Here is a 22,726-nt window from a genome sequence, read left to right on the forward strand (position 1 = left end):
AGAACCAGAACCCTTCTCGGGGTCACTTGCGAGAGCCTCACCTTCCCTAAAAGACTATTCCCTTTTCTCCCAGGGCTGCACTGAAACTGCGGGGCTCCGGGACACCGCACGCCGCCCGCTCACCTCGGCCGCTCGCTCTCGCTCCCCCCCTGCTTCTCACTTTCACTCCCATTGGTTTCATGTTCCCTTTGCCATGCGGAAAAGCTTTAAAGCTTATCCAGCCCAGCAGCAGGGTTTATCCTGGTTCCACCCACTGGGACTTTCCTAGCTTCCTTCTGTACAGTGAGGGGGAAAAAAAAGCCAGACGGAGGCATGCAGCAGGCACCTCGGGGACCCGGGGAGCCGCGGTGCTCTCTTTCCCTGAGCTAGGTTTCTATTGTAGGCGGTGCATTCCTTGGGAGGGAGGGTGTGTGTGTGTCGGTGCCTTCCCACACTCGGGGCAGCTCTTATATTTAATGGGGGTCTCCATGCAGGGCAGACGCCAGAAGAGATTTTGCCGTTCCCGGTTCCCCTCCAGGAACAGCAGCAGCTCGCACGTCAGGCGCCGGCATGGACCGTGTGGCCGAGATAACGCTGGCGGAGGGGGCTCCTGGGACCAGCCGAGCCTCCGGGATGCACCTCCGGGAGGACCTGAGGAGGGTACGGTGCGCGGTGCTGCTCTGCCTGCTCTCCGTGCTGGTCCTCATGCTGCCCACTGCCTACCTGCTGGTTGGAAACCTCAGAGCCCCCAGCTCCTGCGCCGGCCAGGTAAGAGCCGATTTCTGTCCTGCCACCCTGTGAGGAGAGCACCGTGTCCCGCGTCTCCAGGGTTGGGTTTGTTTGGTTCTTTTACTCTCTTTATGAGTTTCTCGTGTTTAAGGGAACGTGCGGAGCATTCCTTCTTCCTTACGCAGAGCTAATGTGCCTGGCTTAAACCTTATTATTGTTTGGTCTTTTTAACTAACGGTTTCTGTTCCTCTTCTCTTGATTTCACTAAGGTCACAGTACAACGTACAACTTTAAAACTTCTATTGACGTGCTGCAGGAAACACTTAAGAAAAATCACTAGTTGACGGAAATCAGTGTCTATCCACTGATTTCAGGCAGATTTTGACACCATGACTCATTTTCCTCCCTTCTTTCGGGTTAACTTGGAGACTCCCCCTCCCAGTGTCCTATTTCAGCAAATATCTGCTGACTGCACTGCTGATGTCAGTGGGTCAGTGCCCATCATCCATCGCTGGTCAGGCAGCTACAACTTTCCTATATTACTAATGCAAACTCCTGCAGACATACGATTTGAGACAATTAAGGAGTCTGACCCTAAATTCTGCATCTGAAATTTTACTCCCCATCAAAACTTTCTCCAGATCTAAGGGTCTTCTCAGCTCTTCTCCTCTGACAGTTAAAGTCACTTTGCTTCTAGCATAAAAGCTTGTTAGTGTGGCTGCTTCTAATGCTCTTCTATGCAGCCCCACTCCTCATGCCAGGCTGCAAACAGATGCGTATCTCCATGGTAGGAGATGAATTCAGCAGGTCTGCCCCATTCTAGAAGGATGACTGTATGTGCATAGCTCTGAAGATTTTAATTTTAGCTTCGGGTCTGAAATTCCCCAACTAATTAGCCTGCTTGTTATCTGCTCACTGAGGAACAGCAAAAGAAAGCAGTGTTAGTAAGTGACCTCGAAGGCAGATTTCTAACCTTGCACACATTTAGGCTGTGGATGTTTGGAGAGCGTGGCAGCTGTACCCATGGCTGCGTGCGTGCGCGCTCTTGGCTGCACAGAGGCGTGCGAGCCCCTGTTTGGCCTCAAGTCTGCACATCCACTGTCTGGCACCCAAGCGATGCCGGCTTCCAGGTGCAGCATCTTCTGCCTTACCCAGTTACACCTTCATGCACAGCTGAAAGGAGAGGCAGCAGCCTCAGGCCGCTACCTCTGGCTGTTAAATCTGCCACTTTCTTGCACATGTGGAAGTGCCTGTCACTGTGCTGACCCTGCTACTGCTATTCGGGCCAGCTAGAGCAGGTGCACATGGAGCGAACAGACTCTTTCTGCACTGTTCTTTGTGTCCTGTGAGGTTGTACGGACCAGAACAGTGAGCTCTTCAAACGATCTTAGAGTGAAATAATAATAAAACATTAGCCCGCTTGATTGGACTAATGTGTTTCTTGCTCTCGACCCTGTTTGCAGAGTTAGCAGAGAAAAGTATTTTTGCGAATGGGTTTGGCTTTTTAGGAGGAAATGCGCAAAGTAAGCCATTAGATTTGCTTGAGCCTAGGCTACGCTAGTGTGTATTTCCATGCATATGAACTGAATTATTAGCGTGTAGTATTCCCACAATGATGTAATGAGGTGATCAGATGAGTTACAGCCTCTGCAAGTCCCAGAGAGGAAGAGAGAAATCATTGGGGCTGGCTGGCTGCCCACTGCCTTTGTGCCAAGCCCAGTGGGTGGAGCGCCCAGCTACAGTTCAACTGGATGCTGCATTTTCAGAATATTTCATCCACTCTGCTGGTGACTAACTGTATCACCAGTGTAGTCCAGCAACAGAGCACAGATGGGTGGATCTGTCTGCCTGTGTAGCTTTCTGTTAATTCCCCTCAGAGCCATGTCACGGGCTGAGCCCAGCAGTTCAGTCCTGCATCCTGCCACAGCTGTAGGCCCTTTCAGTCCATGGAAACATTTCTGGGCAAAAAGGCCCTTGGGAAAATGTGTTTTTGCATTTCCTTCTGCATTTGAAATGTTAGAACTGGATTGGTAAAGGCTGTCTTCCTCACGCACCCCACTGATAGCCCAAATGAGGAGGACTAGCTTGGGACTAAACGCATGTGCCAGGGCTCTCTGTGGCACTGGTTTTGGGGTGTGGATGCCCTGGGTGTACCGGGAGCAAGTGGGCAGACCCAGGTTTTCACCAGATGGGCATTTGCTTGCTGACCCTTGCAGCAGTGGGAAGAGCTCTCTCGTTGCCCCAGGACCAGACCTCAGCCCACACATGCCAGATTATCAACTTCTCATGCACTGGGGACAGTCCTGGGAGGAGGGAGGGACTCCATAGCTGGGCAGGTGAGAAGCAGATGTAGTAAATTCCTGAGCTGGTACTTCCTGGAGCAAGGAGGAGGAGAAGGGGAGCCAGGGAAGGTTTGTGCAACAGGGGTGTGCCTCTTTGATTTGCCTGCAGGGCAAGGCAGTTTATTCATCTCTGCTTCTGTGTGGGTGTGTGTGGTGTTGCATTCTGCCTCTGAAGGGATACAAACTCACCTTTTCCTCTGGAAACGAACCTTTCAGGGAAAAGCAGGGCAAGTTTTGTTGTTACAGCAATATGTGTAAGCCACCGGTTCTCTCTCTCTCATGGTATAATGTGTCTTGCATGAATAATTAAAGTCTGATAATGGTTTCTCTGGACACCTTCCAGGCTCACTATGCTGCTTCCCTTTTGGAAATAGAAATCACTTTCTTTTGTGCTACAAGTCAGAGCGAGGTGAGGAAATAGGCTTCTTTAAGCAATGACACATGGCTTGTGTTATTAGTAGGAAATCTATAAAAGGCTCTAGTGGTGCCCTTCCAGAGGATGGGCCAGGACTGCCGTGCATCCTTCCCCAGAAGGAAGCCAAGTTTCAGTCTGAGCGTTCAAATCTACCAAGGGAACAGCACAGCAGCCAGGAGAGCATCTCTGGCTACTTTAGCAACCCGCTCAGCTAGCACAGTGCAACAGAGCATCAAGTCCTGTGGCCTGGAGATGTTGATACTTGGGCTTATTTTTGTAACATCCTTGGCATGACAGGGCCACAAGCAGCATAAAGGGAAACTCCAAAACCTGTCTAAAGGATTGCACATGAACCTGCGTGCCATGTCAGCCTTGCAATGGAGAAAAGAGCTGCTGCAATACAGGAGGGACTTTAAAGTCCTAACAGCTCCACCTGGGTCCCATCCAACAGGATGAAGGCACAAATCTAGCAACAAAGCTCAGATAAGGGCTGCCAGAACATGTAGACTTGCAGTCAGAAGCCCTAATGGCCTGCCCAAATGGGAAAGAGAGGTTGAAATGGTTTCCTGATCAGTAGGGAAAGAAAAATGCCTGGGGAGGAGCAGTGAGCATTGCACCTAGGTCCAGGTGTGTGGGATTCCCCTTCCAAAATCCAGCAGCAGTAAAACTCCTGACTGGCCATTGCTGCTTGAAGCACATGGTCCTCATGGGCAGAGAAGCCAGTAAGCACATGCCCTGGCTGAATGCTTACACTGAGCACTATAGTCCAGCTGAAATACTCCCGCTTTTTATTTACACTCCCAGTTTTTATTGGCACAGGACAGGTCCCTACCAAAAATGCCCAGCCCAGGCCATGTAGCATCTCTGAAGCTAGCAAAATCATGGGTGTATGAACCACATATAACCTGCAGAGGATCTGCCTGTAAAATAACATTTTTTGCTAAAAATAGAATGGATGGAGGTGCTGGGGATATTTTGCTAATTAATCTCTCTGCCTGCAGTGCCAAGCTGCTTTTCCCATATAGTTCTCTATTGGATACCCCCAGCCCTTCCTGGAGGTACAAGAGGCAAAGTGTGTGTACAGGGGATGTTCAGCTCTTCTTTTTGGCTTTAGCAATATATGGATATAAATACAGTGGGGCTTTTGAACATTCTTGGTATCAAAATAATATAGAAGTGTTTTGCATACCGCAGTCTTCAGGGTAATTAGAACCGTCTGTCCAAGACGTCGTTTGTCTGCAAGTCAGCTGTGAGGTGGGATTTTCATCATCTGTCAGTGCTGATTACAGTCTCTCCACAGTAACCAAAGGGAAAATTGAAGCCATGCTGTGAACTTTTCAGAATCACAGCTAGGCAAGAAAAGGGAGAAAACCACTAGTTGTGTAAATGATCTCTCTATTGTCTCATGCTGCCTAGCTCTCCCTTACCACCTCATCTACACTATCAATGTGCAAACTCTGTGCCTATTTAGGACAAATATTACTAATACGTGGCCATTTGGTAACACTGACTAGAGCTTGAATAGTTTCTATGGAAGGTTTAGTTTTGTGTCCTTATCAAACAGCACAATTATGGAAAAAAATCTACCTTTGCCAAAGAAGAGAATAATGTCACACCTTGCAGCACCCTCCTCTATCTATTGCACCAAACTGTCCTTTAACACCTACGAATGCAGCTCCTGTACCTGGAGTTTCCATCTAGCTTTCTTTGAAAGCAAGTAAATTGATATTGCATTGAAAACAATTCCCAGTTTTTAGTCAAAACCATTTTGTTATTTTTTATAAAGAAGCAGCATTCTTCCTGATATCCATCCCACTTTCCCCATCACCTCTGTATTACAACATCCCAGTTTATATAAAGTACTTCAGCAGAAATAGGCTTTAAATATGTAAACAGTCTCACTGAAGTTACACAATTAAGTGTAGGTTTGTGATGGATTTGTAGCTCATTGCAGTATTTAGCATCATTAGAAAATATGACACTTGATAAATATGTAGGAAGCGTCACACAAATAATGGTGTAAAATATACTCATATGCATATGCATCTGGCTAAAAACAAGGGGGAGTGTTTGAGGGAAATCCTCCACACCAGTCTTGTGCTTCCCACCAGGGGAAGGACAAAGCTACCTGGCTATGACTCTGTGCCACATCAAAAGTACAGTCAGGTTTAGACACCACAGCAAGCAGATGGAGCCTTGGAGAAAGTCATTAGTCATAATGAAAGGCCCAGACATTTCATTGACAGCGCAACACTATTTCTCTCTGTCAGCCACACACTGAGCTTTCGTACCACCATCTCTTCTAGGTGACATTTCCTGCAGAGCAGCAGACTGCTATGGCTGGGCTATATGTGTGTATGCAGGTGGGGAAGGGAGGAAAAAAAAAAAAAGATACATTTCCCTGCAGTTTTCATTCTCCATTATTTTTTTCCAACATGCTGGAGCAACTAGTTTAGAAATTATGGTTTTCTGCAGGAGCACATGGATGGTTACTGCTAGTAAAACATAAAAATATATTTGGGCTTACTAGAGTGGTTTACAGACCCAAACCTAAGAAACCTGACTTCTCCTTTCCCCAGCCAATACAAATTACCTATTTTCTACTTCTCCTGCTGTATTTGAAGTTAGGTGAGACACAGTCATCAGGACACAGATTCAGCACCTACATGTTAATAACTATTTCATCCTGTTTGTTAAGCTATGTGCGTCAAATCCTTAGCTGCAAGCTGATCAACTGCAGTTTACTTCGTTCAATGTATTTATTGTAGCTGACCATAAAATGCACCATACCAGACCAGCATGCTCCTGACAAATGTTGTGTGATAGGTGTTCTTGACAGCCTTGATAGTCGACCCTAAACTGGCTGCATAACCCAGACTATCTGCTTTCTGCAAGCACACTGTTGGCATAGACCCACAGTGAACTGTACCCTGAGGAAGGCGTAAGGGATGCTCCTCACACCCCAGGGAGGCTGGACCCCACAGCATCCTCCAGTTAGGAGCCGTGCTGCTTTGCAGGCTGCCGTAAGAGGACCGGCACTTGGCAAGAAGCCACCGGCCATACCTAAGTGTGATTCAGAAGGATCAGCCCTGGTAGGCGTGTGGCAGGCAGACAGCAGCTTCCCTTTGAACTGCTTGACCTAAACATCAGAAAAGCTTGGCATGGCCCAGGGCCATGCCCTGCTGCCATGCAAATGCAGGTTGGCACAGGGATGGGTTATGAGTGTGCTGGTGTTCCGTTCTAGAAGAAAACGTAAGAGGCAAGGAAGCGCAATCCACCCTGCCTTCCCTCGGTGGAGTGTCAGCCTGTCGCGGAGCTCAGCCTCTGCCAGAGGCACTCTCAGACCCGCTCAGCTCCTTTCCATCTCCCAAGGAGGCTACCCGACATTCAAGGCAGACCTAAGCAGCGGACTTACAGTCTGAAACAACACAGATGCTGAAAAAAAAGCAGGTGTAGCAGGTACACCTCAGCTAGTCTGGCGTTATGGGTGAACCTTTGTGCCTGCAAGGGCTCAGACCTGCTGGATCTTGAGGCAGGGAAGAAACACTCATTTCTCTGCTTGCTCTGTTTGCTCTGCACAGATTGAGGGATGGGAGAGTCTGAGCAGCAGAGGTGCTCCAGCAGTGCTGGATGGAAGCACCATCCCAAAGGAGGGTCATCAACTGCTAATTCACACTGGCCACTCTGCCGATCCTCTCCCACTTGGGCCAAGGGCTTTTCCAGCCTCTGAACAAGACTGGAGCTTAACACAACCACCACCACAGGAACCCAAGTCCCATCCCTGGCACGCTTTCAGAGATGCAGGCAGTTTCAAGCAAACAGCAGAAAACTTTTGCAATGAAGCAAAGCCTTGTCAGGGCTTGTCCCTTAACATAAAAGCTTTATCTGAACTTGATAATATCACTGTAGCATATTCCTCTTTCTGGGATAAAGCAAACAAGACCCTCTGTGGAAGTACTGTACACCCTGGAGCCCTGAGCTAACTGCTTGTATATCTCTCCTTCAGGTCACAGAAGAGAGGGGCTCTCGCTTTCTGAAGCAACGGGCAGTACATACTGGTAAGTTTGCCAGTCCTTTCCCCATCCCAAACACCTTTGTTTACTGAGGTTTTGCAATCGCTACCGCGGCACGCTGCTGGCAGATGCCTCCCCACCTGCCCTTCTCTCTCACCACCCAAATCCTTCCCGAGCCAAACAGGCCAGGGCAGACAGAAGCAAACCTGGGTGACAAGATGCAGGGAGATAACTGGGGCCATAGCAGAAGTGCAAGCATGTCTAATCCCAGAGCTGTGCAAGCTTGCTCCTTCTAGGGCAGGCACAGACTTCCTCAGCAGCTCTCTGAGATCAGTGTAACTCCCTGAACAAGCAAAAGCACTAATTCAGGAGCCCACAAGCACCACACTCATCCGTGCATACCACACCTCCCCTCAGTTCACCCTCTAGCAATTTAAGACACAGCCCTGATGTGCCCTGCCGACACCACAGCAAGCCTGACAAGCTCGCTCATTTGCAAAAGGATTTTATTGCCTCAACACTGTCAATAAACAATCATGGCAAATAACTCCTGACTCAAACATATATAGAAATGGAAAGGACTTACACGTTTCCTCAGTAGCATTGATCACCGCTCACACTTCATGGACTTAAATAGCAGCAAACATCCTTACACTTTTTTTTTTTTTTTTCCTCAGTTACAGATACATTTTCCAGTGAAGAAAAGCCAAGAGCACACCTGACAGGTAATACTTGCTCGAAAATGAAATGTTTCCCATGGGTATTACAGTAGATGCTGCAGTTTTCAGTGCAATAATTTTGGTTTATATGGATCTGATAGGATCAGGTGTTGCAGGAAACATGGGGAAAATAATCATCAGCTTTGCCTTGTTGACCACGACATATTGACTGCAGCCTGTGTTTGTAGAAAAGGGCTCACAAAGGAGATAGCTGACAAGTTCTGACACTTTTCTAAGCCATTTCTTTCACTGAATGAGAAGCTTCTGTAACTGAATTTAAATAGGTACCTGGTATCTTAGTGATCTGCTGAATCCCCTAGAAAAGGCAGGGGAAAGAGCTGGAGTGATCCCTCATGGAGAAGCAAAATGGGAAGAGTTTTGGAGCAAAATCAGGTCAAATAAGATCAGGTTTAGACCTTATTTATCTGCAAGGCCTGACTCAGGCCACACACACCATATTATCATCAAATCACCCACTGTTTTCAGTGAGATCATCTCTAACACGTTGCAGCAAGCAAGGGAAGGGTAATGCCCAGCTGAACCCCCCCAAGCCCTTATCTTGCATTAGGAAGGTGCTATCACAGGGTGGGCTGCCACACATTTCCCAGGGGCTGCCGACATTTGCAAGGCCACCATCTCACCACCTCAGCCTTGAAGGTGTAGCTGTCATCGCACCAAGGACACTGTCATGAGCCCTCCCCCATCCTTTCCAGCTCCACCCACCTGGAAAATTTAGGTATTACCAGAGAAGAGGAAAAAGTTCATGACTGGTTCCCATGCGGATGGAGTTGAGTGCTGAAAGGCTCCCCAGCTTTTCTCACCTAAGGCAATTTATACCTCTCAGAAATACAGCTCACTGCAGAGGCTTTCCCAACACCTTGTGTGCTGTCCCAGGGGAAACTGAAACATGCAAGAAGTGGCATGGTGCTTCACACAAATTCACCTGCAGGGTTAAATCAATCAATATTTCAGGGCTGATTTCTTCCAGGGCATAGTTTATTGCCCCTAATCCACAAGCTCCTTCCTAATGTACATCCTTGGTCCCATCCCCTTTTGCTAGAGCTCCAAACTGACCCGTCCTTGTTCAAAATCACATCTTCGATTAAGTGGAAGTTTGCAAGAGCAAAAGACCATGTCTGCTAGTGTAGGTCTCTCTATTTCCCCATGAGTCCCCCCATGGCAGAGATACCCAGAGGCTCCTGGTGCAGCTGACTCAGAAGAGCAGCTGAGGCCCTGCTCTGCTGATGGGAACTTCCCTGGGTTGCACAAAAATCCAGTTGCCACAGGGAAGAACCCAACAGTTTTCTTTAAATTTCCACAGGCTCCTCATTTGCAAAAATTCCTTCACCGTCATCCCAAGTAGTCTCCCCGAGATGGTGTCTGTTCTCTTCAACCTGCCATTTCGGGCCAGTCACTGTTCACCATAGTAAGGAGTGTGAAAAGGAAAAAGCTAGGGGGAATTTATCACTCCTTTTCTGTGCAAAAAGGCAACACCCAGGCTGCTGTGCTACAAAGTCATCAGAGAACCTAGTCTCCATGAACTTATCTTTGGCCTTTTTTTAGCCCAAGCATATTTTTGGTGCTGTAAGCTGTGGCAATGTGTCCCCAAGCTTGACGGTCCATCACAGTTGGGAAATATTACCTATTATTTTCAACTTGCTGCATAATAGTTTCTTGAGTGCCACCCTGGTCTTCTTTTCTCAGAAACCATGACTTGTGCATAGAAAGTGAAAATGGAATAATTATTCTTCAGATGTGAAAATGGAATAATTGTTCTTCAGATCTTTGTTACATTCTCTACTTCAGGTACCAATTTCAAAGTGATTGTGGTAGACTACAAACTCTCACTTGTAGGAAATCTCTTCCAGATCTTTATTCTCCCTATCTTTTTCTAGTTTTAGACATGTATATTCTAAAGGTGAGAGCAGAGAAGTGAGAGGAATGAAAACTAGCCACCATACTTTCATGGAAATGCACAACTGAACTAGCCGTAGCAGAATGACTTGATGTTTTGGTCCCTGTTCCTTACTGATGAATTTTCCACTTGCTCTTGGCCTTTTTAAAACACACTGAGCATTTTAGACTTACCTGAATTGCCATCAAGATCTTTTCTCCAAGGGTGGCTATAGCTAGTGAAGAATGGCACAATATATGTGAATACCTAGGTAGGACTTTTCTCCATCCCCATTCTCTCCTGTGCACTAATGTGTACTTGGTGCTGACTGCACCATGCCATGCCATCACCTCCTCTCTGACTTATTTGGTTGCACTTTGGGTCAAGATGCAGACCAATGTCTACTCCTTCTTGTCAGCAGCCTGTGGCATGGCTGGATGAACTATGTTGGAGAACCCCCACCAAGTACCTGGCTCACGCTTATCGTGCTGCAGTGGTACCTGGGTGCTCCACTAAATCTGAGTGGAACATCACTTTCTGGTTTTCATTTGATTGTTGGAATTAGTGACCATTTAAGGGCAGTTATTAAACTCCCAGGGCATGATCCTGAGCAGCAGAGACCCTGCAGCCACGGGACTGTGCAGTACATGCTGCACAAGGGCTTTACTACAGCAGGGGACTCAGACTCTCTTGGTGGGACCAGGAGTCTGGCCTCCGAGTAGAGTGTTCAGTATCAGGCACTCACACTGGTGAGGGCTAAGAACTGTAGAAGCCCCACACATTCAGCAACATGACACTTAATGTACCCAAAAGCTGACAAGCAACAGGGGTTCTCCAGCAAGGGACTAAACCAAAAGAAATCTGGGGAGAGGAGAAGTGATTTCACATGTAAGGGATGGCAAAAATTTATAGTGGATGGGAAAGTTGAAGGAACTGTAGCAATTAATCCCTTCTTAAAAGCAGATTTTATTTACTTCAAGAGTTAGCGTAATAGATATATTTGCAGGAAGTATAGCTCCATATATTTATGAAATAAATAAATGACAACTACAAAGTACAGCTGCTTCTAGAAAAGGAGCCATGATGTATTCAAAGCCTCTTGACCAGTACTGAAAACATGGGAAAAATTAATTAACTTGAAAACAGAGAGCATCAAAAGATTGAGATTTATCCTAAAAGGGAGGTTATAGCTATAAAACTTAGAGTTGCCTAATTTTAAAAGTTAGGAAATCATGTACTTCACTTGAGATGCCTGTTAGTTATTAAAAATATTGAATCGAGTGTCATTGACATTTTGAATGCGTCATTCTACATGGAAATGAATATTTCACATGCTGCTTCTCTTCAATTTTCCCCCAAAATCCCCAAGATGGAAAAGAGACCAGGTCATTTTCTGCAAATATTCTGATCTTTTCTGTTCCTTTCCATCTCAAACAAGATTTTGTCTGCTACCAACTGATCTCTGAGAGGTATTACTCAAGCTCTTATAAACCTTAGAGTGACCCAAATGCTACTTTAGTTTTTGCCAGACCTCAGACCAGTCCCTAAACGCCCAAGAGGTAGATGAGGGTGAAGGCAGACCATGAGCACTTTCATTTTCTTTTATTCCTCTCTCTCTGTATCAGGCAAAGTTCCACAGGCTCTAAGAATCATAGTCCTTATCATACTTCTATAGTTTATCTTGGCTTACTATCACAATCCCTGTCTATCGTTCTCCCACACATACTTTGCCTCCCGGGGAAAGATCAGAAAGATCTGATACTTCAGCAGCACTGACAGGCAGTCTGAAAAACAAAACCCATTATTTTGTTGTGCTACTCCGAGAATATGCAAGAAATTGCAGTCCTAACACCTTCTTGTCTCCTTAAGGATTATTTATTACTAGAAAAGAGAGGTAAACGGATGCCACTGGGAGCTGAGCACTTTAATTTTTCTGAATCTCATTTCACCCAGGATAAACCTAATGGTTATTGCCAAGAGAATTTCAAAGCTTTCCCTTACCTACATTCCATTTGCCAGGCTGTCCATGCACACACAACCCCTCCCCAAATACTGAATCAATATCAACTTGAAGCATTAACTCAGTCTTATGAAAAAGGTCTCATTTCCTGGAAATCAGTTGCCTCAGTCTTTCTCAGCATTTAACTTTCCAGGTTCATTTTAATACCTGGCAGAATCTTAATGGTTTTTATCCTCTTCCTTTTCACTGACTCAGCTGCTATTTTACCACAACAATTTTATGTGGCAGTCAGTAAAGAGCAGAGAAGACTCTTCTGCTTCCCTACAGAAAAGTGAAAAGTGCTAGGACTTATTCTCCTTACTCTTGTGTTAGAGAAATTAAAACGGTGGAGGAGAGGCAGGGGGAATAGGGCAGCAGTTCACTGATTCTTCCCCCGAGACCCCCGTAGCCTGGGGACCATCATCAGCTTGGATCAGACTGATGTTGGGGTCTAGATTAGAGCTTGTAATCAGTTAAGCACAAGGCTGGGGAAAAGACTAGAGGAAAGCTGAGGCTAACAACAAGCTTAGTCTTTTGTTCCAGCAAAGCATATTAAAAAAAAAAGGAGAGATGGAGAGATAAAACTGGTTTTCAATATAATGTGTTTCTTTGCAATTGGGCCTCTTGAAGCACAGTGGGGTCTTCTGAGTTTGACACAAAGACTAACAAACCTTAACATCCTTCAGAAACAACTTGGCAGGAAGAGAAGTTCAAGTGTCTCAGTGCTTGGTGATAGATCATGCTGATCATTGTGAAACTTTTGAAATCACAGTAGTGTCTGTCTAAGAAACATAACTGCAATCCAACACTACTGAAGAAAATGATGCTTTAGTATTTCTTATTACTGTCCTGAACCATTAGGTACAGGCATAGTACCCATGTGTACAACTGCCCCAGCACTGGTTTCACTTAAGGACAATGTTTTTACTCTGTAAAAACGTAAGATAGCACCCCAGACCTGCAGGGTAGAGTCATCTGTATTGCTCCACGGTGACATGAGACTCAGCCTTTAGGAATGACTGTCTCATCGTCTGAGATCTGGCTCACAACCAGGACATCCAGGCGCAGCACACCCCTTCAGGCAGCCTGCGCTGGCCAAGGTCTTCCAAAAGCATCCTTGGCTTTCACTCCCGATTGCTCAGATCTGGACACCCTATGGACACCCTCCAAAAATATCACGGGGCAGCTGGCCTGCAGCCAATTCACCTCAGTTTTCAAGCTGTAAAACAGAAACATTTTTGTCCTATCATTTTGATTGCCCAATTTAAATTGCTTGTCCTCTGGAGTAGAGATCTCACATTAATTTCAGCAGCAATCCTCAGCTGTAGCAAACTAACCCACCTCTTCTCCCTCTCTCTTCTTCCTGCAGTGAAGAAACAAGATCCTGTCAACACCATGGGGAACCATATGCCCATCCTGCAGTGGGAAGACAAGCGAGGCTTGGCCTTTACCAAGAACAACCTGAATTATTCCAGCAACGCACTGGTGATACCTGTGTCTGGGGACTACTATGTCTACGCTCAGGTCACTTTCCGAGGGCCCATTGGAAGTTACAGTAAAACAAATTCTGTCACTGAGATTATCACCAAAGTCACCGACAGTTACCCCGAGCCCACTCAGCTGCTGACTGGTACCAAGACCCTCACTGAAAAGGGGAACAGCTGGTTCCAGCCCATTTATCTGGGTGCTGTGGTCTCCTTAGAAGTAGGGGACAAACTAATGGTCAATGTTAGTGACATCAAGCTGGTGGATTACACTAAGGAGCACAAAACCTTCTTTGGTGCCTTTTTACTGTAGGTCCCTGGCAGCAGCTGGTGGGGGCTTCCCTTCAGGGCCCTGGTGTGACCTCACTGGACCTTGGTTTTGCGGGCGCGTCTTGGGGTGCGATCTCTGTGCTGTTATCCTTCTTCTGTACTGTTACTCCCCTGCAGCTCCCTGCAGCCTTAAATTAAGGAGTAGGGAAAGCTGAAGCCATAGTCTGAATTCAAACAAACAAACAAACAAAACAAAAACAAACAGAAAAAAAAAAAAAACAAAACAAAAAAAAAAAAAAACACAAAAAACCCTGGAAAAATGAAAGTCATATTGGAGGAAAAAAATCTATTTTTGAAAGTAAAAACTGAGAGCTCTTCAAAACTTTGTAAGCTAAGGAGGAACAGTTTATACCTGTGGGTAGGAATATTGATCTTGAATATTGCAGCTAAGCTACATCACTAATTCCACCTCCAATGTATAATTTCCTCAACTCAAAAACGTGTTGTGAACTTTCTCTAGCACTTTCAGTATAGTTTTGCATGACTCTCCTTCAGATTCTTGGTTCTAAAAGGTAATTACTTTTCATCATTTCCTTATTAATAGATTTGCTCAGTACTTTGCACTAACATAAAGCTCAGATTAATCATTAACTGCTTAATTATTCCCTTCCAACTTCCCTGTAAAGTAGATTAAAATTATACCTTGTATTTTGCAGAAGCTATTTGAAATTTTTTTTTCCCAAGAAATTGTTTACAGTTCTATAAATCAATATACAGCTCTAAAACCTTATGTAAAATTTCTAGGGAACACACACAAACACTTTTTGTTTCAGCATGAAAGTGAAATCTCCCTGCCAGATCCTAACATTAGGAAAACAGAAAAGACAAGGCAGAGAGAGACATGCAGCAAAATTTTCCACACTTTTTAAATCAACCACTGAAATTTTGAGAGAAAACCTCTGCAATATTTTGCTTTCCATTATGTTTAATGCAAAGCAAGTGCAACTAAAGAAATCACTGTCTTGGTGCTCTCCCTTGCAACCATTGCCAATGCTGCAGCAGTCCCCTAGCCTCAAGGGACTCCCCCGCCTTTCCCTGGGTGAAGGCTGGCAACCAGTAGTCCCTACACAAGGTCAAAAGATCCAAAGACATGATACAGTGTGCCACAGCCAGGTGCAGATCTCAGTAATGTTTAGCTTCCCACCTTGCACTTACTTATTTTCATAGACTTTACTGTCTTTCAGGAAAATTCCCCAGCTTTCTTCTCCTCCACAGTAAATACATCACTGATAATAACTCAGGTCAGGTACTCATAGATTTGGACTTTACACTCTTTATTGGCATGAGGTCTCACACCTGAGCACCTACCACCCGGGCGTTCTGTGATGACCAGGCTTCACTCTCTGCAACTCTTCCTCTTCCCTGCCTCACCTCGCTGGATTTCCTCAATTTTCCACTTCTTGGCCAGAAGTGACAGCAAGGCTTGATTGCCTAGTTAATGTTTCCACTCAAAGCCATGGTGGGGCCCAAAAGCACACTGTTAGTGTCAGGGATGCACTGAAGTTGGGGAACACATAGCACCAGGGATGGGGTCTTGTGGGTGAAGAGCTCAAATGGGCAGAGAAGTTCTCTGGTGGAGACAGCCCAGCTACAAAAGACCATGTGTGATATTGCAGCCCAACCAGCAGCGAGACCAGGCTGCTTTGTCCACAGCGAGCCTCTTCTTAGCAGGAGACAATTTACTGCTTTAAAAGATCTGTTTGAGTTGACAAGGCAAAGTCAGCAGCACAGCTGAAGTGTAGGTCACTGAGGAAGACCAAGACAGACTGGGGGTGAAGGGTGGAGAGGAGCAGAGTAAGAGGTGGGAGATCTAGGCGACTCCAGAATCTCTGCCACTTCACGACTTGGTGTAAGCACCTTCATGCTGACAGCATGACTATACTTCTTAAACCTAGCTTTTATGTAGTAAATCATCTCAGAAAATAGTTTTTTGGCCATCCTTCCCTATTCTGCAGTGCCTGGATCCCACAGTAGGTCTCAGTCCTTCACTGTTTTATTTACACTGAGACAGCATTAAACGCATCACAAAAGCTAGCAGATTGCCATCTTGCTTTGCCTTTCTCTCCTCAGTGGGTGTCTTTCCTGTTTCCAGATTCTCCTTGAATCTAGTAATTGGGTGTTGGCCCACTGTACAACAGTGCCCATCTAGGAGACGTTCACAATGTCCCTGCATCAAAACCTCATTAGTTTGTTTTCCCATCCTTTCTTTGACTTGTCCTTCATTTTCTCCACATCCACATCTCAGCTGGCCTCTTGATCCTTTTCTCCCAGAGGCACCTTCCTGCCTTCTTGGCTCTGTCCATTAGGTATAAAGACACCTCATTGTCCAAATCTAATTTTCCACATGCAACTTCTCTCTTAAGATCACCCCAGTGCACAGAGAAAACTGATATCTGAAAATAGGTTAGGGTGGCAGAAATTAATGATCCTGTGAGCAGGTGCAAACACTTGGCCAAAACATCGTCTTATGTCTTGATTAGTTAGATTGACTTCCATCTTTAAGTCCTTACTCCTGCTTCCTACATCTTTTCAGCGTGTTCTTTTAAGCTGAATCTGGCTGAGAAATTCCCCATATCCGTTCAGTATCTAGCACATTCAACCTGGCATTGTTACTTCTCAGAAGCGATGTCTGGTCATTTATCTACTTGACAGAACTGTTCTTACTGCTCAGAAACCACCCCCACCCTGCCCCACCCCAGTAAAATCTGGTGAAATCTTGCTCTATTGGCCATTGAAGACAAGGTAATTCTCTGGGAAACCCTAAGACTTTCCAAACCTCAGATTTTCTAAAGTGTTCTCTCAACAGTCCACGTTGAGTCCTTCTGAACTTCTGATCCCTTAATTGTGTGCCCAAAATAGAATCTGAACTAATGAAAACATGAAATTTGCAACTCTTGCAGACCACCACATAAAGCACTTTAGGTGACTAACACACGAAATGTCGTGGTAAATCTCATAAAGGGAAGACTTAGAAGTGACTTATCCAGGACAGATGATTCTCAGCAACTAGGTAGGGAAGGTTCTGTGAGTTGTTATATAGGATGAATTTGGTTTATCATTGGAGAAAATTATAGTGCAAATTCTAAGCATTGTGAGAAAGTTACAGAAACTCTGAGAGCTCTTTATCTCTACAAATGAGATGATGCAGCATTCTTCTGAGGCCATAACTCAATCACGATAGGTTTGTACAGCAGATTTCCATAAAAACTGTATCTGAAGTCATCAGCACTTAATGCCTTGTACGCTGAATGATGGTGAATATGAGGTCTGGGGGAGAGAAGTGCTGAATGCAGTATTTGGCATAAAATAAAAGAGCCTTCTATGAGGTATATACCCATATATACATACACATACATATATGTGTATATTCCATAGAAGTTCTAGGAAGCCCATTGGCAGTAGTGAACCTTTTCTACCACCAGGCACATAATTTGTGTCCACTGTACACTAACGATAAATTTAATAAGCAAAAAATTGCTTGCTGCAGCTCTATTACAGGTGTGACTCTCTTGTTTCATTATCCATGGCACAAAAATATTTATTTTAGTCCAGTTAGAACAAGCTTTTGCACCCCATTACACACACCAGCTTTTAGCACATTTAGCACACTAGCACATTTTATATGAGATAAAGTAATATATCCGGCATTACTTGTTTTAAAGTGGTGCAGGCATATTAATCCACATATCTACCCTAGTGGAAATTCTCTCCTTCTCCATTCCCCACTCTCCCCAATGCTAATAATATTTCTGTAACAGTGACCAGCAACTATAGTAAGTATTCAGGGGCTAATTCTGACCCTGATGTATATAAGATATTCCTCCAGAGAAGTCAATGGCATGAACTAAAAGTCACTGAAGTGAGACAGAGGTCAGGCTTAAAGGGAAATACCTCAAACAGACTGAAACCAAGTTGTGGATTCTCATATTTTTCCAAAGCTAAATAAGGGCAGAAGTTTTCTCAGAAATTTGGGTTTATTGAATTAGAAATAATTATATAATTATAATTTCTGGAGATGTGAAAATGCATATGCATCAGCATTTTCAGTTGAATGAGAAGGTGATGAAATCTGGTCATGTGAACAAGTGACCTTTCAGTCTGTGATCAAACTGAAAATATGTGTTGTTTTGGGCGGATGTGAAACTATAACAATTATAAAAAAAAATCCAAGCTGGAAAAAAGTGGTGAAATATGCAGCTCATGCTAAATGACTTAAAAATATATGATTTCAGGTTTTGACCCTTACATTTCTTAGGAAAACAAATAAATAAATTTAAGCACTTTTCAGAACAAAACCATTGAAAGGCAAAATAACAGATTTGGGTTTTTTGAAGTCTGATCAAGATATTTTAGTTCTTAGGAATTCTCTTCCTCCCTAATCTCTTTGATACTAGAAAATCTAACACTAAATATAACCCAAATTCATAAAAAGGCTCACTTACCTACTACTTCCTTTCCCCCTACAAACTAAGTATTGATAAATAAGCATTAACTTTCTCTCCATATACATACAGAAGTAAATTTAAATCAAGCTATAAGGATCAGAGCTCCAATCTTACCAACATTTACTTGTGCTGTACTTAGTCCTGAGCGTGTGGCTAAAGGGGTATCACTGTAAAAGCAAGCTCAGTTTTCCTTTTTAGTGTATGGGAGGAGTAAAATCTACATTGCTCATATTAAAAGCAGATGAAATGTTTTACCTGTGTTTACCCTCAACTACATCATTGTAAGAGCCAAACTCCAAATCAACAAGCGCTTACATCAACCATCTCCAGCACATGTATGTTGGCAGGATTAAGGTCTAGAGGTGTAGAAATTACAAAAGTTATTCGGTTAATCATAACCAAAATGATGAAGAGGATGATCCTGAGATGATTCTGGACATAACTGTTCAGGACAGACCCCTGGTACAAAGGGATGCTACCAGGCTACACTGAACTGCAGCACAGTCCAAGTGGAACAGATTAAGGTATTCACTTGTGATTTGCAACGCAGATATTTCAGAATTTTGAAGGAATCTCATTTTTCACTTCTGTATGGTATAACTGACCACACTGTGCTTTGTTTTATTAATCTCCTGAGTGGCCCATCATTTCAGATGAGAAATGAGGAGAAAATTCATTCTTTAGAAGAATCATAAAATGTGAAAAAATTTTGCCCAGATCTGGGTATTAGACACCGGTATAGCATTTTGCTATTGTAAGGAATTTTATATAAGTGATTGTATATTGTCTTGTGCTTCAGTGCTGATGTGTGTCTTTACCAGTAGAACTGACTTAGCTTCTTGTTTTCAAGTTTTATGATAATAAAAATGCAAGTTAACTAATGATCCTGGTCCCCTTCCAAAAACACTAACCAAATAGCACAGTGATCAGCTAATACAGACAAATACTGATGTATAAGAAACCTATTTTGATGTGTGTTAATATGTGAATGATCATTATTTTATTCACGGTTAGAGGTCCCTCACCAGAGCGAACTCAGATTCAGACTTTTCCTACTGCACTTACATAAACTTGCATTTCAAAAGGCAAAAAAAGTAAAGGTTGAGCAGATTTTCAGTCTCTTTTCCCCCTTGCAGCATGGGGAATAGCTGGTTCCTTCTTTTTGTTATTTCTTAGTCTATTTTGAAAAAGCAAGTCCTACAGAAAAGCAGTGTTCATCAGAAACTTCACCGCCGCGGTACGCTCAGCCTCTGATTCAGGGGCTGGTACTCCCCACTACGCGCCCAGGGGAGGCAGGAACCACAGTAGCATCACCTGGCCAAAAAGGCAGGTTTGCCCTGTCCACAGCCATGCACAAGAACACCTTGGCAGCTTGGGAATTGAACATTTCCAATTGCTCAGGTCCTGCCTGCCAGGCACAACCCAGCTAGGAAATTTTGGCCAAATGAGGGTCAAAGTCTTGTTTGTAGGTGGCAGAGCTCTGGGCACGCTTTGCCCTGTTCTAGCTTGAGCTTTGCTGTCTTTACACTTTCAGCATAATAGCAGCATCCACTGGATACGTATTTCTCATCATGGGCGGTGTTATCTTCAATTCCTCTGCTGCCAAGAGTGCAAATTCTTTATTTCCACTAGCAGAACTGAGAAACATTCTCCCACTGGGCATATTATTTTGTATTTCCAAAATTTCTTTTATTTTCCTGGATTGAACCCAGAGTATCATATTTACACTGCTTCAGAAGTGTTTTCTGGTTAAGGGCTCTATGTTCTGGCTCAAGGAAAGTTTTCACTCTAAAACTCTGATGGAGGACATACGTGTACCCTGGTTTCCATCCACTTGCAAATACCTGAGATGCTTTGTTAGCAGGCTCTGTAGGTCAGCCAAGAGTTAGTTAGACAGTAGGAATCAGACTGCTTTCTTGTGTAACATGAAAAAGATGTTGTCAGTCCGTGGTTTGGGTTTTTTTATAAATCCAATAGCTACCTCATGTTTAAAAGAATAGCAAAAGCAAATTATGATTTTATTATTATTTTTCTGTTTTAAATTGAGCTAAGCAGAATTCACCTGTTTTATTGCCATTTTACTCTGTGCTTTGCACATACAGGGTAATAGCTTGAGTTAACATCTTCTTTGTGGTCTAAATACACTGGCACATACAGTCCCTCCACATGAGCATTGTGCTTCATTTCGCCTGCCTTTAATCATACAGAAGGTGTCTATTCTCTACAAATTTCTAGGCTCCCTCTCTGGTGAGGTGGGGGAAGAGATACACATTTCTCAAAGGCTGCGCATGCTAGGGAAGGTGAGGATAATGGAGATGATTCACCCCCAGAGTTGCAAAGGCGTGTATATAATATTTTTCTAGCTAAATGCAAGTAAGATACTAGCAGCGCTCAGTGAAAGTGGTGACTGCGCTGCACTCACTTTCTCAGATGGCTGGATAAAACTGCCCAGCTACTGCCTGGACAGAATCTCCATAGGGTTTAGTGCTAACAAATACATACATGGACACAAATCTTGAGGAAAGGGAGAACCTCACTTTCATATGATGAAATTGTTACTCCATGAGATTCATCCTGCAGAGTAGGACACTACTCAAGAAATTTTAACTTTCTCAGCTCTCATCTGTTGGCCAAGATGCCCAACCACAGCTGGATCTGCTACTTGCTGGCTTTGTTCATGGGGACAATTTCAATATTTAATATGTCCTGTTTTGGGGAAGAGCTTTGAGTTCACCCTGCCAGGGCATGGAGGCTCTGTCTCCTAAGCATCTTGCAGGATGGAGCATAAGCTGAGGTGAAGTGGAAGTGATCTGGAAGGTCCTATGCTATAACAATTTCAGCTCACAGACAGGCAGCTGAATAACGGGCCTATTTTCTAACACACTCAGCAACTCTCTGACAGGTTCTCCAAGGAAATGAGGACCCCCCCGTTCAGTTTCTTTTTGAGACCTGGTGCCAAAGCTAGGTATGATTCCCTTCAAAAGTGCAAAAATAGGAGGCAAGTTTGTCAACAGTGATAGTTCCAAATTCATTTTGTCTTTTAAGTATTATTTTTAAATCCTTTGGGACAGCATGGAAGACATTGACTAAGAAGTTATAACCTGGTTTATTAAGCACCATAAGTCAGGACTGTTTGGGGTATTTTTGCTGAATTATGAACTAAACTAACCTTCCAGATGCTCTCATTCCTGCATAAATCAAGATATGTTCTTTCACTGATTGTAGAGTTTTATATTAAAACGTCAAAAAAGTACTGAAAATGTTTGCTGCATATTTATTGGTACTGTATATATAGATGTCTTAATTTTATGTGAGAAATTGTAAAAACCATGTTATAAAGTTTAGCTCTATTATACTTAACTATTTCTTTTAGAAAGTAGCTTTGATGCCTTTGACAATGGAGTTTATAAATAGTTCTTTACAATGTGCTTTGTGCCTTAAAGCAAAAAAATAAAAACATTTAATTTGATTCAGATTTATCCCTGAGTCATTCTTTATTCTACTACACACCCACCAAATGGTCATACTTACAGTTGGGAAGGGCAGACATTTACCTGTGCCAAAGTGGTTGAAGTGTGCTGCGTATTGCATGTTATACAAGTTTTTTCAGTCATGTAGGGTTTTTTTTATATAAGCTATTAATCACATACAGTATATCCACACACATAAAATTAATAATCCTAACATTTCAAGAACAGTGAAATTATGCCCTATTCATCTGAGGACAGGTTTCAGACATCTTCATGAGCCTTTATTTTGACGGCTTTAATTAGAGAATTTTGATCCAATAGCATATGATTGAGTACTGGGACTGTAATTTTCAATTCTGCATAGATTTAGATTTTTTTTTCTCTAGACATAGCTGATTCTCACCTTCATTTTTAAGACTACCTAACTCTCACTGACAACATTCCCCTCCAGCCCCCCCCAAAAAATAAATCAGTACACCCCAGAGATGATGTACCTTGTTTTAGAATGAAAAACTCCTATTTATCCTCTTTCTGCTCAACAAGATTATCTAGTAAAACCTTGCTGTGTTTTGAGATTTCTTTAGAATTTTTGAACAACATTTGTGATTCAGAAAATTGGATTTTATGTGGTTTAACTAAATTCCTAATTCTCACGATAGAATCCATTTGACCAACCCCATAAACTGCTCTTTCTCTAAAAATATCGAAGGGAAAAATTAATTCTGTTTTTCACAGCAATGAATTTTGTTCATGGGTGTCAGATAAAATTGTAGGAGTGGCTCCAACCTGCAGTCTGCAAGTCAGCCATTAGTCTGGATTCTAAAGTCTAGATGAGATGAGTCAACTATCTTTCAGGAGCCTTCTCCCTTTCTCTGTTCATTCCAAAGAGCTTGGAAATATTTCAGCG

General features: G+C 43.6%; 1 protein-coding gene across 1 annotated transcript; it reads left to right on the plus strand.

The window, feature by feature from the left end:
• The first annotated feature begins 331 nt into the window (after positions 1-331).
• Positions 332-21,824, plus strand: TNFSF15 (TNF superfamily member 15). The gene is made up of 4 exons (XM_032981526.2): positions 332-747; positions 7,472-7,523; positions 8,156-8,203; positions 13,460-21,824. Exons 1-4 carry the CDS (start codon positions 550-552, stop codon positions 13,885-13,887), a joined length of 726 nt encoding a protein of 241 aa, XP_032837417.1. The 5' UTR covers positions 332-549; the 3' UTR covers positions 13,888-21,824.
• The last annotated feature ends 902 nt before the right edge of the window (positions 21,825-22,726 follow it).

Source organism: Tyto alba, unplaced genomic scaffold (genome assembly GCF_018691265.1).
Source record: "Tyto alba isolate M040663 unplaced genomic scaffold, T.alba_DEE_v4.0 Super-Scaffold_11, whole genome shotgun sequence".
Lineage (NCBI taxonomy): Eukaryota > Metazoa > Chordata > Aves > Strigiformes > Tytonidae > Tyto > Tyto alba.

Excerpts from the sequence above, each read along its gene's own strand:
- TNFSF15 (XM_032981526.2), top strand. The coding sequence starts at position 550 with ATGGACCGTGTGGCCGAGATAACGCTGGCGGAGGGGGCTCCTGGGACC. Across the intron at positions 748-7,471 it reads CCAGCTCCTGCGCCGGCCAG|GTCACAGAAGAGAGGGGCTC; the intron begins GTAAGAGCCGAT and ends TCTCTCCTTCAG. Across the intron at positions 8,204-13,459 it reads GCCAAGAGCACACCTGACAG|TGAAGAAACAAGATCCTGTC; the intron begins GTAATACTTGCT and ends TTCTTCCTGCAG.